Source organism: Balaenoptera ricei, chromosome 8, assembly GCF_028023285.1.
Source record: "Balaenoptera ricei isolate mBalRic1 chromosome 8, mBalRic1.hap2, whole genome shotgun sequence".
In the NCBI taxonomy this organism is placed as follows: domain Eukaryota; kingdom Metazoa; phylum Chordata; class Mammalia; order Artiodactyla; family Balaenopteridae; genus Balaenoptera; species Balaenoptera ricei.
Window position 1 is genome coordinate 75,899,343 of NC_082646.1, and position 18,036 is coordinate 75,917,378.

General features: G+C 42.0%; 1 protein-coding gene across 1 annotated transcript; it reads right to left on the reverse strand.

The window, feature by feature from the left end:
• Positions 1–2,804: 2,804 nt before the first annotated feature.
• E2F8 (E2F transcription factor 8) lies at positions 2,805–17,248 on the reverse strand. Its single transcript, XM_059929591.1, has 12 exons — positions 17,234–17,248; positions 14,998–15,276; positions 14,496–14,652; positions 12,475–12,789; positions 12,094–12,255; positions 10,290–10,427; positions 8,582–8,785; positions 8,190–8,277; positions 7,415–7,946; positions 3,873–4,005; positions 3,361–3,755; positions 2,805–2,987 (listed from the first exon to the last, which is right to left on the reverse strand). The coding sequence occupies exons 1-12, from the start codon at positions 17,246–17,248 to the stop codon at positions 2,805–2,807; spliced, it is 2,601 nt and encodes an 866-aa protein (XP_059785574.1).
• Between the last annotated feature and the right edge of the window lie 788 nt (positions 17,249–18,036).

Here is an 18,036-nt window from a genome sequence, read left to right on the forward strand (position 1 = left end):
AGCTGCTCACAGGTCCTTTGTTGGGCTCCCCAAACATGGTCACTCTGACTCCTCCAAGCGGGAAAGGCAGGCTCTTAATCATGTACACACACACTCACACACACCTCATCACCTTCACTGTGTCCTATTGGTTAGAAGGAAGTCACAGGTCCCACCCACACTCAAGGGAAGGGAATCCACAAGGGCGTGAACACCAGGAGGTGGGGGTTATGGGGCAACTTTATGAATCTGCCAGTGGCAGAGCTGGGTGGGACAACCCCAGAGCTGTCTCAAAACCTGACACATCTCCTTTCTTTCTGTGCATCTGATTTCCCCAAACCTCCGTCCTAGAGAGGTACTTCTCCATGTGTAGACCTGAGAAGGGGGGCAGAACAAAACCTGGCCTGCAGTCTCTCTAGCTCGGCTATCGGGGAGCAGATGTCAGGAGATTCACCTCCTTGGAGCTACAGTGACTGTCTGTCTGGGTTGGTGTTTCTCTCAGTTCTCTGTGCAATTATGTAGTAGCCTCCGCTGAACTGTATCTTTAGTCTATATCTACTACTGGCAACTTACCTTCTCTATATTGAATGGACTTGCTTTCTTTCATTTATTTGTGTGTATATACTGTCTTCCTCAGTGATACTATAAGCAAAGGCAGGAGCCATTTCTTAAATCAGGAACCATCCACGTGCCCTCCAAGTAGGTTTATAAAAGCCAAGGCAGAGGTACTTTGGGGGAAATAGTTCATATTGGCTCTCTAGTGGTGTGGAGGAAGAGGGATCTCTAGGTCAGTGTGAAAATCTGCCTCTTAGCTGTACTTGGTTGTGCAAACAAAACATGTATATTTGAAAGCTTTGAGCTTGCAAATGCTCAGATTACCCTGAAACAATGTGCTTGGTTCCTGCTAGAACTGCTGGGCATGCATCTGGAGGCAGATGGGTAATGAACAGATAAAGAGATAAACACTCTGATGCTTTTGCAAATATGTTCCTATAAAAGGCTTTCATCTTCAAGAAATTCATGGAAAAGACTCTGACAAGTACTCTGACAAGTACAGGTTTCTGGTAACTGACTGTACTGCTGAACTGAATGAATAAGCATTTTCAGAACTCTAATGAAAAACTGATGAACTCATAAAAGTGCTAACAAAAGATCAAGATGAAAAAAAAAAATTAATTACATGGGACTGAGTGAACTGATGAGGATGAGTATAATTTTTGTGACTTTCTGTCTGAATTAAAAAAAAAAAACATTCCCACAAGGACTCAGAGGCAAAGAATATACAAATCAATTTTCACTGCAAAGTAAAGGAGCTGTTAACAGTGGAGGATTACTGGACTGAATGTCAATATTATGACATAGTATGAGTATGTTTCATGTTTGGTAATTGCAATCGTTGCTTTTGTTGTGGTCATCCATGTACAATGCTTGGTGTCAGTCTATTTATCTCTTGTAAAAATAAAATGCAGTGTGTGTGTGTGAAAAAAAAAAAAAAGAGATAAAGACATGGGTTAAGTCCTTGCATACACTGGCAGTGTGACCCTGGACTTGCTGCTTGAATTTCTGGGCGCCTCAGTGACCTCATCGCCCTAGCTTGTAGAGATAATGCCTTTAAAATGTGTAACACAGTGCCTGGCACATAGGAAACAAGCAGGAAATAGATATTACAATGATCCTTTAAGACCCTGACGAGGGAAGGCACGTGTTAATGCTTAAGGTACAATTTGTTGCATAACCAGGGGATCAGGGAGATGCACACTTAACACATTATAGCTCGTTCCTTCTCTTGGAGCTCATGGAGGGTTTGATGTGATAGTTCCCTGAGTGTGGACGAAATTAGAATCCTTACTGCTACTTGCCCACCCCTGGAGCTGGGCCCATTTGGAAAGTGTGGAAAGAGGACTATAGCTGCAGCCCCTCTTCTGTCGACAGCGGGACAGAAGAGGGTGGGTGCTGGCCATGCCATGCCATGCCAGGGCAGGAGCACCCCAACTCACACCTCTCATTTCCAACCTCCCAGGGCGTGGTGGAAAGCCCAGGAGACTAAGCTGGCCGTCCTTGGCCAAGCAACAGCTTCTCTGAAGCCATTTTCACTCTGTAAAAGTGGAGCCATATGGAAGATCAAAAGAGGGGAAGAACGTAGGCAGTAAACTTGGCATATCTAAGGAAACCCAGGATGTATTCTCCGTACTAAGAATTTGCCTCAGAGGTTCGAGAAATTTTCCTTTTCTTCCAACAGGCCAAATGAAAAGTTAAATACATTTTAGAAAAGTTTTAATTTGAACAACTTATGATTAAAAATACATTTTATAAATAATTTTTCCATAGACTTGATTAAGGATTGTTGCAAACTTTACAAAAAGACATACTGCAACAACAGCTGAAAGAAATTACAAAAAATATAGCTACAGCCCTCCTATTTAAAAATACAGCATTGTACGTCACAGCGTTTTCTTTGTGCAAAGTTGAAGAGAGCGCTGCATTAGGCCTGTCACAGATTCACTCAAAGGGAAGTAAACTTTAACACAGTTATTAGGCATAATAGTATAGGCACAGCTGGAACATCGAACTCTTTCCCCCTAGAAGTTAATATATATCTCAGTTCTTTTATTTTGTAGGACTGATGGCCGAACTTAGCTTAATACAAATATATATTTATATGTGTGTATGGATATATATAAGTATGAAAACAAGTGTCTGTTTTGAAATTAAGTAAACTCCCAACGTATTTACAGCATTTTCAGAGAACGTGTTCTCCAAATCAGTCTGAGGACATCATCTCTGTTAAACAAGTCTAGAAGATTAAACGACGCCAAATCTGTCAATTAATGGACATCCTCCGTTGAGACTTCCAGTTTTCGCTGTGGGACAAAGAGAGTTCCTATGGAGGTGTTATTAGCACCATCGAAATCCATGCAGGAGGAGCCTGCCGGCTTCGTTGGTCCACCTGGGGTACGGAAGAAGCTTTCAGCCACTAATTGGGACCCTTTGGGTGTCACAGGAACAGGCTGATTGGAAAGAGAAGAATGGAGAAGAGTCAAACCCACGCAGACAGGTACACCTGGCAACCTTAGAAAACTGTACTGGAGGGACACGTCACATGATGGGAACCTCGCATGCCCTGAAATCTGCCGGCTGAGCCTGCCTGAGTTTCATGTTCTCAATTATTTTTGCTAAGGTGAGACAAAAAGCTCATGGTAACCCCATAAAACGGACTCCTTGGGCACTCTTCCTGGGTTTGGAAGGAAGGCAGGCCTTTAATCTCCTCACTCTCCCATCCTTTCCTTTTCTCAAAGGAGAAAAGCAAATGTGAGTCTCCCATGATGTTGACACTGGGGACTTAATAACCTAAGGAAAAATAATAAATGGAAATACTCTTACCTGTTGTGCCCCTGTCACTGCAACTGATTGTCCATTTGTTTGGTTCTGGCCCAGGACTGATACGTCGTACTTGGTGGCCCTTCCTTGCTGAGTGCCTGCATTTTCTGGTGTGACACTAACAGCCTCTATTCTTGGAGACACAGGAACGGTTCCAGGCCCGGGGCTGGCAGACACCTGCACACCGGGGGAGATGAGGCCCAAGTGCTGCAGAGTGAAGTTTACAACGGCTGAGCTCGGGTTCTGGACGGGAACGGGGTGGCTCGAAGTGAGAGCCGGGCTGTTCCCGACAGGGACGGCCGCCACGGAAGTTGGTGAGACCATTAGCTTCAAAGGTGTTACATGAAAAGAGGGAAAATTAACAGCAGTGAGTTCGGATGATGTCACTGGAATAACACCTGGAAAGAAAAGGGGGGAGAATATCTTAAAAGCACAGGCATTTGTCCGAGAAGCATACAAGGCTTGAGTGAACTTGAGAATGACCCACACTTGAACAGTGTTTTACGTACACTCACCTGCAATCGGGGAGCTGTAGATCCTGTGGTTTGGGGAAAGTGTACCTGAGCTTTCTTTACTAGACAAAATGGACTCTGCCCCCAGGGTTGAGCACTGGGTGAGAGGGATTAGGTATCCTGATGGGAACAAGGTCTAGAAAACAAGGAGGAAGCGTTTATTTTACACACAAATACGGAAGAAAAATGGCCAAGCGCCTCTTCTGGGACTAGTATCCCTTGGTGGTTCTCTCATCAGACTAAAGCCTCCAATGTTATGGGCCACGGACAGGCCAGCTATAATGGCTCCTTGAAGACAATAGCCCTCCTTCCCATTCCAACGCTTGTCCTGAATGATACAAACCATGTGTTTCTTAAATGCCATCTGTGGTCTTAGGAAGTGTCCTAAAGCTAGCACTGAACCTGCTTAAGGGCAGGATTTACCCAGCACATCCCCCCTGACCCCCACCACTGACGCCCTAAGTCCTGCTACCAGACTTCTTGGTATGATGTGGTACTGTCAGAACAAGTTTAATGCAGCTGGACACCGTAAAGGCACTGCTGTGTTATTATCTGATTGTCCTTGAATTCTGTGGGATGGTATTTCCCAAGAATATTCTGAGGGACTCTAGTCCTATGGGATGCAAGCAGGCACTCTGCGAATCATAGTCAAATATGTCTGGTAAATTCTGAATTAAACAAAGGAAAACGGTCTTTATGACAGAATTTCTAAGGGACTTTTATGATGGCATGCATTGTTCTCCAAGGGGGCATCATGTAACATTTCCTAGGTTATTCAGCAACTAAATTTTCGGTAGTATTGGTATTTAAGGAAAACATTTTAAGAAATGTTGATTTACAGAAAGGGAACGCCAAACCATAGGCCAAAAATACAGCCTCCTGGCTGTTTTTGTAAATAAAATTCTATTGGAACATAGCCATGCCCATTCATTTATGTATTGTCTACAGATGCATTCCTTTTTTTTTTTTTTAACAATGGCAGAGTGAATAGGTGCAACAGAGACCATATGGCGCACAAAGCCAAAAACATTTACTATCTGGTCCTTTACAGAAAACGTTTGCTGACTCCTGATTTAGAACAAAGGAATTATACAACTATAGATTTTTTTCCCTAGTACTTTAGGTTCAAATGATACCAAACAAACACCCTTATAATATACAAATGAAAGGGCAGGGCACCAGGGTTCAAAAATTACAGATAAAAAAGAGAACTGATTAATTCATATTAGATGCCCAGTTGTCATGCAGCAAAAGCTTTAGGGAATAAAGTTACATTCCAAACCGAAATGGCCAGAGTGTTGGGTTGTGTGTGTCTGCACCTTGCCCGCTGATCATTGTACTTTTCCAAACAGAGAGCGCCTACATGGGTGGCTGAGCCGCCTGAAAAGTCTGCTCAGTCTTACCAGGAGCAGGACTGGTAAAAGCAAAAAAGCAGCTCTTGTAAACTAGGGGCCCTCCTTTTATCTTCCTCCGGATCTTTCTTCTCGCCATTGTCAAAACAACAGTCTATACTTTGATCTAGCTGTTAATAGGTCTGGTCAGAATCCACAATGCTAAAGGGTACCACAGACTTTCTATTTTGTTTCTTAGATGCTTAGTTCTATTCAATATCTTTACTAGTAGGTTCCTTAAAGACTGCAGCAAAGAAGAATTTTTAAGGGGTAGATTTAGGTGTTTTACAAATAGCTGCTCATTGCTATCTTTAATCGTACTCTCTCATGGTACGAGTTTTTCTGGTTGCCGGTTTAACTCTTTTCAAATCTCCAGCAAGACCTCTAATACTCTAATAATAATTATTTTTCCATTTCCTACAAACTATATTCATCGCAAAATTTGTTCACCTATAATGCCAATTCCTTTTTTTTAAAACAAATTAGAACTATTAAAGTAGCAGGATGAAAGAATTTGACATATTTCAACTTGCACATCTTCTCATTGAGCCTACATTACCACTCTTACCCCTCTTCCTATGACACTATCCTGTTTTATTTTCACCATATTTCTTATCATTCACTACCTGATACGTTTGTGTTTATTTGTATACTGTCTTCTCTCCACCCCTAGAAGTGTAGATTCTCAGTAAATGTTTGTTGAATGAATTAACACGCGAATCTCTCACTTTCTTTGTCCTGCTCAGTCCGTGCTAAAGAGAAATGGTCAAAATGAAGTCAGAGATGAAAAAAGAAGCAGGGGACGTGAAAAATCTATCCAGTGAAAACCCTAATCCTGAATAACTAAGTGAGCAACAGGAGACCATTATTAAATCATACCCATTTGCTCAAAGAGATTATGGACCTCCCAGAAAATCGAATCAAGCCGAAGCCTTGTGATTTTCCCCCTAGCATGGATATTAGATGCAAAATGATACTATGCTAAGATAATGGATGTTTTGAATGGTTACCATGAGGCCATCCTCAGGGAAGATTTGACAAACTCTAAAGCCTCCTTAATAACAACAGTTATAGATAATACCCTTCAGCTTCTACGGTGCCTTAAAAGGACCACGAACCCCTTTATGTAAAACATCATGTAATAAATGCACTTAACCTCACAAAAACTGTAATATGGCCCTGGGGCAAGTGCTCAAAAGCAACCACCCCCAAAGGCAGGTGCTGGGTTTGGTCTGATCCAGAGCACAGGTTTGATCCAAAGCACATTCTCTTTACACCCAATAGACGATCAGGAAAAACTGGCAGAATAAATTCTTTATAGATGTGGAAAAACAAGATGAAGGGAAGTAAAATAACTTGAATTCACAGCAGGGACAAAATGAGAGATTAACTTCTGCTTCCACGTTTAGTGGTGTTTGTTTATTTGGTGATGCTGTCTCTCATATATAATTGTCCTAAGGGAGGAAAATGAGATAATGTATGTAAAAGTGCCTAATACTTCTGCTGTATGGTATGTGGGTAGGCATCCAATAAATGTTCATTCCTTCCTGAATAAAACTCCATCTAGGAAAAAAATTGTCTAGAACATCAAAATCTCTAGAAACCAATGCATCAAATATACCTAAAATTAGCCAAGCTAAGTTTGATTTTTCTATTTGCACAAAATAGAAATTTTGGTTTGAATTTTAGGTAGAAAGTAAAAACAGGGGGAACAATTTCTCTTCTAGGCAGCAGATGCCAGTTACATGACATCAAACAAACATCAACTAATGACTCAGAAAGCAGGAGTTAAAGGGACCCTATGTGTCCATCCATTCATTTGGGGTCACGGCTGCTTGTAAATTATTTAAGACTTTCATGGCAGGTGTTTGCATTCCAGTGTGTGACAGAGAAATGGACTTAAGGACAACCACCCGCGGTGCTTTAAAAAGAGAGCAAATAATCCCTTCCTCCAAAGGTTAAAAATGTCCCTGCCATCATCCCAGTAAGGGGATTAGCTGTCTGAGGCCTTGTTTGGATTATGGGATGCTAAGGAACAGTTCCCTGTTTTCTGAGAGACTGCTCTTTGCTCTGGTAAATTTCACAAGCCACCAGATTCTCTCCTAATCAACTGGGGAGCTCCTAAAGCTTCGCACAGTTCAAGGCTGTACTTACTGTGGAGACATTTTCAAGTCCTTTTAGGTCTTCTTTAAATTTCTTTTTGGAACCACTGTCCTCAAGCATGCTTGCCCTCTTTGAGCCTCTTTCTCCAGCAGGCTCCCTGTCTCGGTTCTTTGTACCTTGTCGCTCCAGCCCTGGCAGCAAGCTTCCAGGCCTGGTGGAGGCACTGGACTTTGGTGCATCATTGGCTGCATTCTCTGTGGTGGTATCGGTGGAACCTTTTGATCTCGTAGCGTTAGAAGAGGGCGTGGGGCAGACCGTGGGGCTCAGGCCTTGGGGCGGCGTCATCGTTTGGGCCTGGGCAGGCTGCAGGTAGATGGCATATGATGGGCCCGAAGGGGCCTGAGGTAGGATCATGGGCACTGCCGATGACAATGGGCTGGGGATGAGGGGGACCACCCCCAGGGGCTGGATGAGGGACGGTGCTGTCATCTCTAGCTCAGCATTTGCTGGAGTGTCCAGAGGGGCCACTGGTTTGCAGTGCCCAGATCTTGCCAGTTGTACTTTCACTTTCTTTCTGGGGTCACTAAAAGACAAGATTTAAATCATGATACAATGGAAACATGTTCTCTAAAATGTTCTACCACTTTAGATTGCCCCAGATTGAAGCTATGCTTTTATGAAACTAGCAGATAGTTTCTGTAATCATTCCGTATAGAAAAGATTCTCTCACCAGTTGCCAAGGCTAGTGCCTATTCTTATGTAAAATAAGTAATCCTAAGGATGCAACGTAAAGTAATGCATCCTGTTACTAAAGAGCGTTGCCTACCTTGATTGCTCTTCTAACTGCATTTTGCAAATAGCTGCAAGCTGAGCCATTTTACTTGGGAAAGGCACAGAATTCTGAGAACTCTCAGCTGGTAAAATAAAAAGAAGGTGGGGGAGAGGATTGGTCAAAGCAAAAGAATACATGTTCACACAGATGAAACATCACTGAGGTCAAAGGAACATGCACCGCCCCCCAAAATCACCCAGCAATTAAACAATAAACCCCACAAATCACTTTTTATCCTTTAATTCATATACAGTTAGGCTTCAAGTGGGTTTGGGACTATGGAAGTTGAAACAATTCTCTAGCAAGTCCCGCGGGATCAAGTAAGCTAAAAAGTCAGATAAAAAGGAATTCTTCCGAGCAGAGCCCTGACATGATTGTAAACATACCTTTGTTGGTTTTGATAGGGCTAGTGGGAGCAGAATTTATCTTTCTCCGATCACTTTCTATGCTCTTTACCAGTTTGATGAGAGATGGGTGTCGAGTGAAGTTTGGTTTCCCACGTGTGGAAAAGAGGTTTTTGGCACAGTTCTCTTTAGAAGACCGCCTCCCTTCCAAATCAGAGGCAGCAAAAGGAAGCACTGGGCCAAGACCTGAAACAGGAAAGGGCAGTGTGTTAATACACGGTTGGTTCGGCCTCCTTCTGGGGTATGAGGTCAGTGTGATTCTAAAATGATTTTAGGAATTAAACTGGCCACAGTTAATAGAGCACCTACTGTGTGCCAGATACCATTTTAAGGGCTTCACCTACAAAACCCTGTTTATCTTATTAAATAAATTCTGAGATAATATTTCACGCTTTAACATCTCTGAAAGCCGTTGCATCTTATAACCAGTGGTGCTATAGTGTGACTGTTACTGATTTTTCTTTCTTATTGATATATAAAACATTGTGCATCTCAGAATCAGTGGAGACTTAATCTGATGAAATATGGTGACCCTCACTGCTATGGAGTGAATGTTTGTGTCCCTCTCCACTCCCCCACCCACCAAATTCATATGCTGAAAGCTAATGCCCAATATGATGGTATTGGGAGGTGGGGCCTTTGCAAGATGCTCATGAGGGCGGAGCCTTCTTGCATAGGATTAGTGCTCTTACAAAAGAGACCCCACAGAGCTCCCTAGTCCCTTCCACCACCTGAGGTTACAATGAAAAGACGGCTGTCTAGAAAGCAGGTCCTCACCAAACACTGAATCTGCTGGTGCCTTGATTTTGGACTTCCTAATCTCTAGAACTGTGAGAAGTAAATGTCTGTTGTTTATAAGCCACCCAGTTGATGGTACTCTGCTATGGCAGCCTGAACATGCTAAGACACCCTCCACAACTTGGGTAGGTACTTCTCAGGAAATGCATCCCCATTTCAGAGACATTTCAGACATTAATTGACTCACGGTCTCTTAGCTTGTAGAATGTGGGCCTGGGATATGAACCCGATCAGTCTAGCCCAGAGCCTACACTCTGAATCCCTGTACCGAAGGACCTCTCTCTGTAGTTATATCCAAAATCACAATAACCTTGCGAAGGTGCCACTATTCTTCCCACTTGCGGGTGAGGAAACAGTCTTGGAGAAGTGACCTGCCCAAGGCCGCAAGGCTGATAAGTATCAGAGCTGGGACTGGAAGCTAAGCCTCCCTCTGCTTCTACAGCCCATGTTCTTCCCACTTGCCAGCACTTCTGTGTGGGGATCTTGGTGGAACGCAAAATGTCAGAATCCCAGAGTTGAGATGGAGACTAGAATATTGATACTAGAATGAATTCACTTCATATTCTCCATGTGCACAGACTCTGTTATGGTCACTGAACAGCATAATAATGACAGCAGTAGTATCTTATGCTTCGTGATGCTTTCAACTTTCTCAAATCCTTTCACATACAGATTCTACCTCCTGCACAAGGTGTGCAGTTGTTATGGACCTTGTGCTGCTGATGAAGCCAAGAGCTAAATTTTCCATATTGGTACTCATCTTTGTAATTTCAATCACTTATATATGTTCTTTACATGTGGGAGTGTGGGTAGGAAGGGAAAGGGGGAATATCTCCAAATGTGCGTTAATTCAAAATAATGAAGCAATGAATGAAAGAAAACAAATACATACCACTGGAATTTGGACTGATTTCTGGGCCTGTCCATTTAAAAGCTGGTTTTCGGCCTCTTTCCTCTGTAACATGAACTTTCTTGATAAGATCCAGGCTACTCAGAACATTAGCTATATCATACAACCTCCTAATTTTTGCTGGGGGGAAAAAAAGTGTATACATCCCTTAATGGAATAATGAAAGATCAAAGGACTTTGCTTCATAAGGACTTCATGTACATTCAAAGAGCTATCCTAACTATCAATGTCAGAGAAAAATGTGACTCTTCTTAAGTTATGCTAGTGACACTGCTTTAATTAAAACAACAAAAAATAGTTTTAAATATTGATAAGATGCAGTTACTGATGATACTGAATTTTGAAATGACAAAAGTACATGTTGGAAAAGGAAAAGTGACTCAATGAGATCACCCTATTGGGAATCATGTTACAGATTTTCTAATAAAAATTTACCATTGCTGGGCATCTCCTAGTGAGGATTCAGGATTATGAACAAATAGAAATATAGCATCGATGATAAATGTATTGCTTTCCTGCTTGTGATAGTTTATAAAAAGATTTATTTAATAACATAAGCATGGAATATTCTATAGCCCATCAAAATTTATAAATTTTCATACTGTCCATATGTAATGTGAAAAGCAGAGATTTGTTAATTCTATAAACCTTACATATCTTGAAAAGTTTTGCTACAAAAAGTCTGCCTTTACTTCAGCTTGACAGTACAAAGTTACAAATTGAGCCCCTCTTTCATAGCCATGCCAGAAGGTTCTGAATTCCCAGGGGGATTCAGGAAATTACACATCTGTAGTTCCTGGAATAGTTTCCAGGGCTGTGACTAACCAGTGAAATGGAGAGCTGAAAACTGTCTGGTGGCTCAGAGAAAGCGGGCAGCCCATCGGTAGTATCGGGATGTGTTTTTTGAGATGACAGATCTCCCAAGCCCATTGCCAGCATTATTGCCTTAATCTCTATTCATTTTGTCTTTATAGAGACACTGGAGATGTATGAATATACTTTCATATACTTTTAATATACTTCACCAGTACAGCTTCACAGGGATGGGAAGGGATCTGTGTGGTAGCTCCCAGGCATTCCCCCAGCCTCTGCTGTGGCTCGAGGCAGCTCTTCCTCACCAGTCAGCCGGGTCCCCCGAATGACCCATGTCCAGGCCAGCCTCATGCCCTACTTGGAGGTCGCTAATACCCTCAGGTGTCTGCTGAGCACTCCTTTCCACACTCTCTCTCTACTCCTCTTTGAGGGGGTTCCTGCAAAGTCTGTTCTAGAGGCAAGGGTAGAGCTGTGTTAGGGACCCAATCTACGGTCTCTTTCCAACTTAGAGCAGATATTCTGGCTAAAACCACTTTCAAAATGGCGAACCAACTGTGCTGCAGGTCACTTCTGGGGACGGTGTTAGAAGTTACTTTCACCCTCAAATATGAGAGTCAGTGGAAAGAGCAGAGACCTGGGTACCACTCCCACTTTACAACTTACTGCTCATTTAGATTTCAGACAGTACAGATTCTACATGTGTAAAATGGAGACAATGTTACAGTAACAAAGGAGGTAACATTTAAGGAACTGTATAAGCCAAAGTGTCAGATAAGAGTAATTATATATGTATCTTTGAATCCTACAAGTCAGCTAAAGCAGTATCATCATGGCTTCTGGGGAGAAGTGAAGATACAAAAGCCTAACTAGATATGATCTGTTTATATAACAAATGTATTTGGAAATCAGTTAATAACCGAGATTTTATTATTTAAGAGTAGGTCCAAAAGTCCATGGCAGTCGTGCCACTTACTTTTAAACTTGCTTTTATCCAAATCTTCCACATGGTCCTCCCCAATTAAAATCTTGGCAGCAATTTCCAGGCTTACTATCTGAGGCGTTGACACCAAAAATAGCATCACAAATTTCTGGCTCATCACTCTTAAAGACTTGTCTTTGCGGCTGTTTACAGAGGCTTTGGAGAAGGAAGAGGATTAGAGAATTAAAATTTATGAAGGGACAAGTGCTTTCTAAAGTAACCAGGCTAAAAATACCACAACCTGATCCCACGGTTGATGTGCAGCATTTTCACATTAAAAGCAGCAGTAGCTTTGAGCGTGGTTCCCTAAGGAACCTCTTCTTTAGACCTCCCAGAGGTGCTCTGCCGCCTGGGCTTTTCAACAGCAGCTCTCACCTGCCCGAAATTCCACTCCAGGGAGTTCGACGAAACACATGTCTGGGTGTCCATTTTGGCCAGTGTTTGATTTGATGATCGGATCCTCTATACGGTAACTCTTACTGAAGTCAAACTCTTGTTCATATTCTTTCTTTTTGATCATCATAATCTGCTCGGCATACTTGTTCTCTTCCCCGACGCTCTTCAAAGTCCCAAGGGTTTGGTTGAGGTTGTGTCGGCCGTGCCAAGTGTACCTGTTTTTGGCAAGCCGGCTCACCATGTGCAGACTCTCTAGGACGTTGACGATATCGTAAATGCGTCGGCGCTCAACGTCTGCAAAGAACGAGCAATTGTACCTTACTAGGATCAGATTTTGTAATGTGGATAGAACTGAATACCTTTTCCTTCCAGGGATTACTAGTCAGTAGGTGCTGGATTATATAACTTTATTTATGCTCAACAAAGAGTGTGAAGATGAGAAAGGCATGCCCCTGCTCTCCAAGGGCACAAATAGTTAATATGAATTAGAAAGGTGACATTTATTGAGGGCTTCCGCTGCGCCATACAGGTTTAGGACATTTTTACCCTGAACTTGTGAGGTAGGCATTATTATCCACACTTTAATGATGAGGAGATAGAGGCTCAGGCTGGCTAAGCTGTTCACCTCAAGGCACAGAGCCAGTAAGTGGCAAAATCAAGTCTACAGTGCTCTAACTCCCACACTCTACACTCCATTTCTTATATTAGTTCCCAACACACACACACACACACACACACACACACACACACACACATATACAGCTGTCATATGATAGGTACAAGGTGCTGGGATTCCTTGCTGTTCTGGAACTTGCCAGATATGCCCTTGCCTGAGGGCCTTTGTGCTGGGCTGCTCCTTCTGGCTGGATTCCCTCTCCCAGATGTCCTCATAGCTCCCCACGATTCTTTTGAGTCCTTGCTCGGATGTCACCCTCTTAACAAGGCCTGCCCTGACCACTTCATTTAAAATTAAATTTCAAATTGCAAAGCACACCCCTAGCACTCCGGATCCCCCTGTACCTTGGCCTACATTTTCTTTTTTCCATAGCACATATTACCTTCTAACATATATCATAATTACTTACTTATTATGTCCTTTGCATATTATCTATTGCCCCCACTAGAAAGCAGGTTCCACAGGAGCAGGGATTTTGTCTTTCTGTTCACCAATGTCATCCCAGCTGCTACAACATTGCCTGGCACATAATAGGTGATCAGTAGATACCTGCTGAATTAAAGGGTACATCCTCCATAGCTACAATGAAGTGTATGTGAAGACATGAATCTAAATGGCATATTCTTAAAATATGAAATAAAGTTGATATGTATAAACATGTATGAGAAGGACAAGACTTTCTTCCCGGGGTGATAGCTATATATTAAAATATCCTGTATATCTCTTCACAGGTTCAGATTATAGTATTTTCATGACTCCAAAGGTATATACCAAGTTTGCCACAGACTCCTTTTTAGCTGTAACTAGGTTTGAGTCCACGAAGAGAGGAGCGAAAGGGGGCAGGGGAACACAGTAACTTTTGGCAAACACAAAACATGCAGAAAATGCACTGGTTCTCAGGGTAGTGCTGAATGGCAGGGAGGGCTAAAGCCCTGCTCCCATGCCCAGAGGCCGATCCTCATTGTAAACTGTGAAGAAACCATTCCACAGCCTGGCTCCAGAGTGAGAAACAAGACCCAAGCTCAGAGTTGTAGCTGTTTATGAAACAAGTCATAGAACAATGGTGCCTCCCTTTAAAGCTTCAGAGCTTTCGAAATGCAGTCAGAGCAATCTCCATTGTGATTTTCTGCTTCTGTTTTAAGACTTAACTGAGACTGGAAACTATATGCGGTTATTCTTAAATTAATAGGGCTTTACAGATGGATAACTTCTGTGTGGCCTTGCGTCATTACAAACACTGGCTAGATGAGCGTGGGCCTGAAGGAGTAAGTCTCTGAAGTCCCTTTAATGATTAACCATTTCGGTGAGCTCTTTGCATACTTACTAAGTTCCTCGGCTACTTCATCAAGACAGATGTCGTTATTCACAGCAGGGTTGGGATAGTTGGGATATCGAGCTAAGAACTTATGACACAACAATCCTAAGCTTTTCTCTTTTCGACTGGGTTGGGATTTCTCATATTCGTCTCCAGATAAGTGTTCCTACAAAGAAAGATGTAAATAATATCTTATTCGTAAAGATTTATTGGGGGCATCTGCGCTCAGTGACTAACACTTATACATATGGTTTGCTTCCATAGCTACAAAATTGGAAAGAAAAGGTGTGGAGCCGGGATAAATTGCTTGACAGATCTGAAAGGGAAGAAGTTCATAAGTAAGTCACAGGTTCAGAATTCCCAGGGCTGTATTTGATGGGGTCCAAGCCCCTCCAGGGCTCTGAGGGGGGTGATGCTTTACACTGCTAGTGCTTCTGCAACAGCTTCACACTGCTCCCCAGACCCCCGCTCCCCAAATCCCCCAGTCTCCACCCAGGCCTCTGAAACCTACATGTAAACAATCTCTGGCCTCAGGTAATCCATTTCCGTTGTCAAACAAACCCCTTTTCTGATCTCTGTAGCGGATCTCTGGGCTCACGGCACTGATTAGCATTTTTAGGTTGGCTGTTGGTGTCCACGGTTCTCCCTGGGAGATCTCCTTGGGCTTGGTGGGTGTGGTTAAAGGGCCAAAGTCAGGTTGGATCTCCGCCAACACTATATTTGCTGCGGTGGATTCTTTCAGAGGTGTTTTCACCAGTCCCCTTTTATGTGGCTCGAAAAAGAGATTTTCCTGGTTCAAAACAAGTAAATTATTAAATCCACTGTAAAAAAGGATTTATCAGATAGCTTTTGACTCTAGAAATTGTATAAATAGAATAGTGCTAAGGAAAAAATGCCTAGTGAGGTTGTCGAGTTGATTACATTAGTGACTATATTCCAATGATCACTTTGACACTTGTCCATTCTAATAGCTAAATTTCCCATTTTTAACTTTTCAACAAAGCATGGACTTAAACTTTTCATCTTATGTTCCAAGAATTTAAAAAGAAAACTTTAAGACTTATAATTTTAAAAAATTTTATTTTGAAATAACTTTAGATTTAGAGAAGAGTTGCAAAAATTGAGCATTCCCATATACCTTTCACTTAGCTTCCCTTAATAGGACTGATAATTTAAGTGATCCCAAACTTCTCGGAGTGACTTTGACTTATGACACTGTAATAAGTAAAGGTCTCCATGGCAGAAACCATGTCCCATTCATCTGTGTATCTAGCACAATGACTGCATGCAGTGGCTACTCAATAAAATACCACTGATGAAGAAAAGTCAGAGAGCCAAGGAAACAAGGGTGAGGGCTAGCATATGGTCAGACTTGTTGGCAAAATCCACTGGGGAGCAAAGTCCAGAGTGCCTACGAGCAGCATTTCCGACCAGAAAAGTCTGCTCTTTGAATATTTAACCTTTTCACTTTACAGATGGAGAAAATGGAACCCAGAGAAGTAAGATTAGTTACCTAAGACCACAAAGCTGGTTCCTGGCAGAGGCTGGACTGCCACTGAGAAACAAGGGGGTACATTAACAGCAGTTCATACTTAAGACTGATGGAGACTACGTTTCTTGTACTTTTGGCCACTGGTGACTTCACACATTCCTACCACCTGTATCTATTTTATTTTTATTTTTAAAAAATTTGATTAGGATGTTTATTATCATGTTTTTATTAACAACAACAACAAAAGATGTTTGTCTACAATTTACAATGTACAATGACCAGTCAATCCCGCTCTTGCACTGCTATGCATTAACTGTTCTGTTTTAATGGAAACACTGAGAATACATCTGTATCTATAAGGAAATGCTTAGGATGGCAATAAGCGAAAGAATAGAGGCTCACTAATTCTTCAGTGACTTTAGGAACAAAGATTAATGGGACTATTTTATATGTCTGTGACTCTTTAGGATTTATCAAGTGCTTTTCCATTTGTGTTTTCATCCAATCCTGTAGTCCTATTCTACAGAAGAGGACACCCAGGCTGAGAGAGGTCACACAGGACTTGAATCTGAATCTCCTCCATCCAACTATGGTGCCCTTACATGGAAGTCAGTGTGATGGACCCAAGCGGGGGGAACCCTCCCCTGATGGTGTACTTGAGAGGTGCTGATCCAAGAAGGGGATTTTTCTCAGGGCTGCTGTCCTTTGCCTCTGACCGTCAGAAGCAACAGCAATTCTCTTATTTGACTACTATCTAAAACTTTTAGGAAATTTGCATATTTCATTTTTTTTTAACCTATCAGTATTTGGACATCAATCAAGATACCCCCCCACTGACAGTGTCCCCTATAGTTAAAAGAAACTGGTGGTTTGGTAGAAAATTATCTTAACAGGAAATCCAATCTCAAATCATGTCAAATGCCCTTTCTGAATTCCTATTGTTCAAGAATTCTCAGAAATATCATAAAGCAACTAACAAATTTTATTATTCTTAAAAATACCTTTTCTCTCTACTTATCTCTTTGAAATTTCCACCAAATCATAAAAAACTAGAAAGATTAATCCTGGGTAATTTTCCCCTCTTCAAAAATTAAATTTCCCTTCCTTCTGGGTTTTTATAGGGGCTAACCAAAAAAGGATAACCAAAAAAGGGTGCGGCATTAGTAAGATATTGGATATTGAAAAATTATGGAGCTAAATCAGGATGATGTTGCATTTAAAACTGCAAGGATGAGTACTGAAGCTAAAAAGGTACCTTTTCGTTCTCCATTCTGTAAATTTCTCATACATTTAGAGTTTCTTTAAAAATGAAAAATCTGGATTTCCTCCCAATATCCTGATGGTTCAAGTAGTCCAGGTAGTCCAATTAAAAACTTTAATATCCTTAAAGAAAAAAGGACATAGAAAAAGTTAAAGAAAAATAAAAGCAGTAGATCTGTTGAAAATAACTTCATGGACGCCACAGGCTACTGAAACAAAGGCTAAAGAAAACTGACAAACGACACTTACATTTTATTCCCGACCACAGACAGCCCCACGGAGCAGAGAACTCCATCAAACGCCTGTAGATTTCTTCAGCTAACCGATCCGCTGTCATGAGACTTCAAGCAACCCACAGAATTTCCAGTGACAGCCCTCTCCCACCTTTAGAGAAGGCAAACAATTCTCCAGACCCCACCGAATGGACTGTAGCCAAGCACAAGCACCCACCTGTTCACAGATCAGAGCTCGGGACTCAGAGCATGAGCCCAGGTTCCGGCTAAGCAGCCACAACCCTAAGTATCTGGATAAAAGTCTGCATCTAGATGTCTGAATTTCTCCCTTGACACACACGTGCATAGGCTCAGCAGTAAAGTCTTGGGAAATAGCTTGATAGGTAACTTACAAATTCAGTCCTTAAGCTCCAAACGTATTCTGGGTATTTAAAGAGCGCCTTATGATTAAGACTTTTTTAAAAAAAAGACTTCCTTACAGATGCGGCTTCCTTAAAGCGCTATGTACTCGCTATTCAGGCGGCTAGTTCACGCCACAATGTTGGACCCTACCATGGAAGGCTGC

Coding starts and splice junctions, on each gene's coding strand:
- E2F8 (XM_059929591.1), bottom strand. Junction 14,653..14,997: donor AGGCCAGAGATTGTTTACAT/GTAGGTTTCAGA, acceptor CTTTCTTTGTAG/GAACACTTATCTGGAGACGA. Junction 4,006..7,414: donor GACTTGAAAATGTCTCCACA/GTAAGTACAGCC, acceptor CTTGTTTTCTAG/ACCTTGTTCCCATCAGGATA.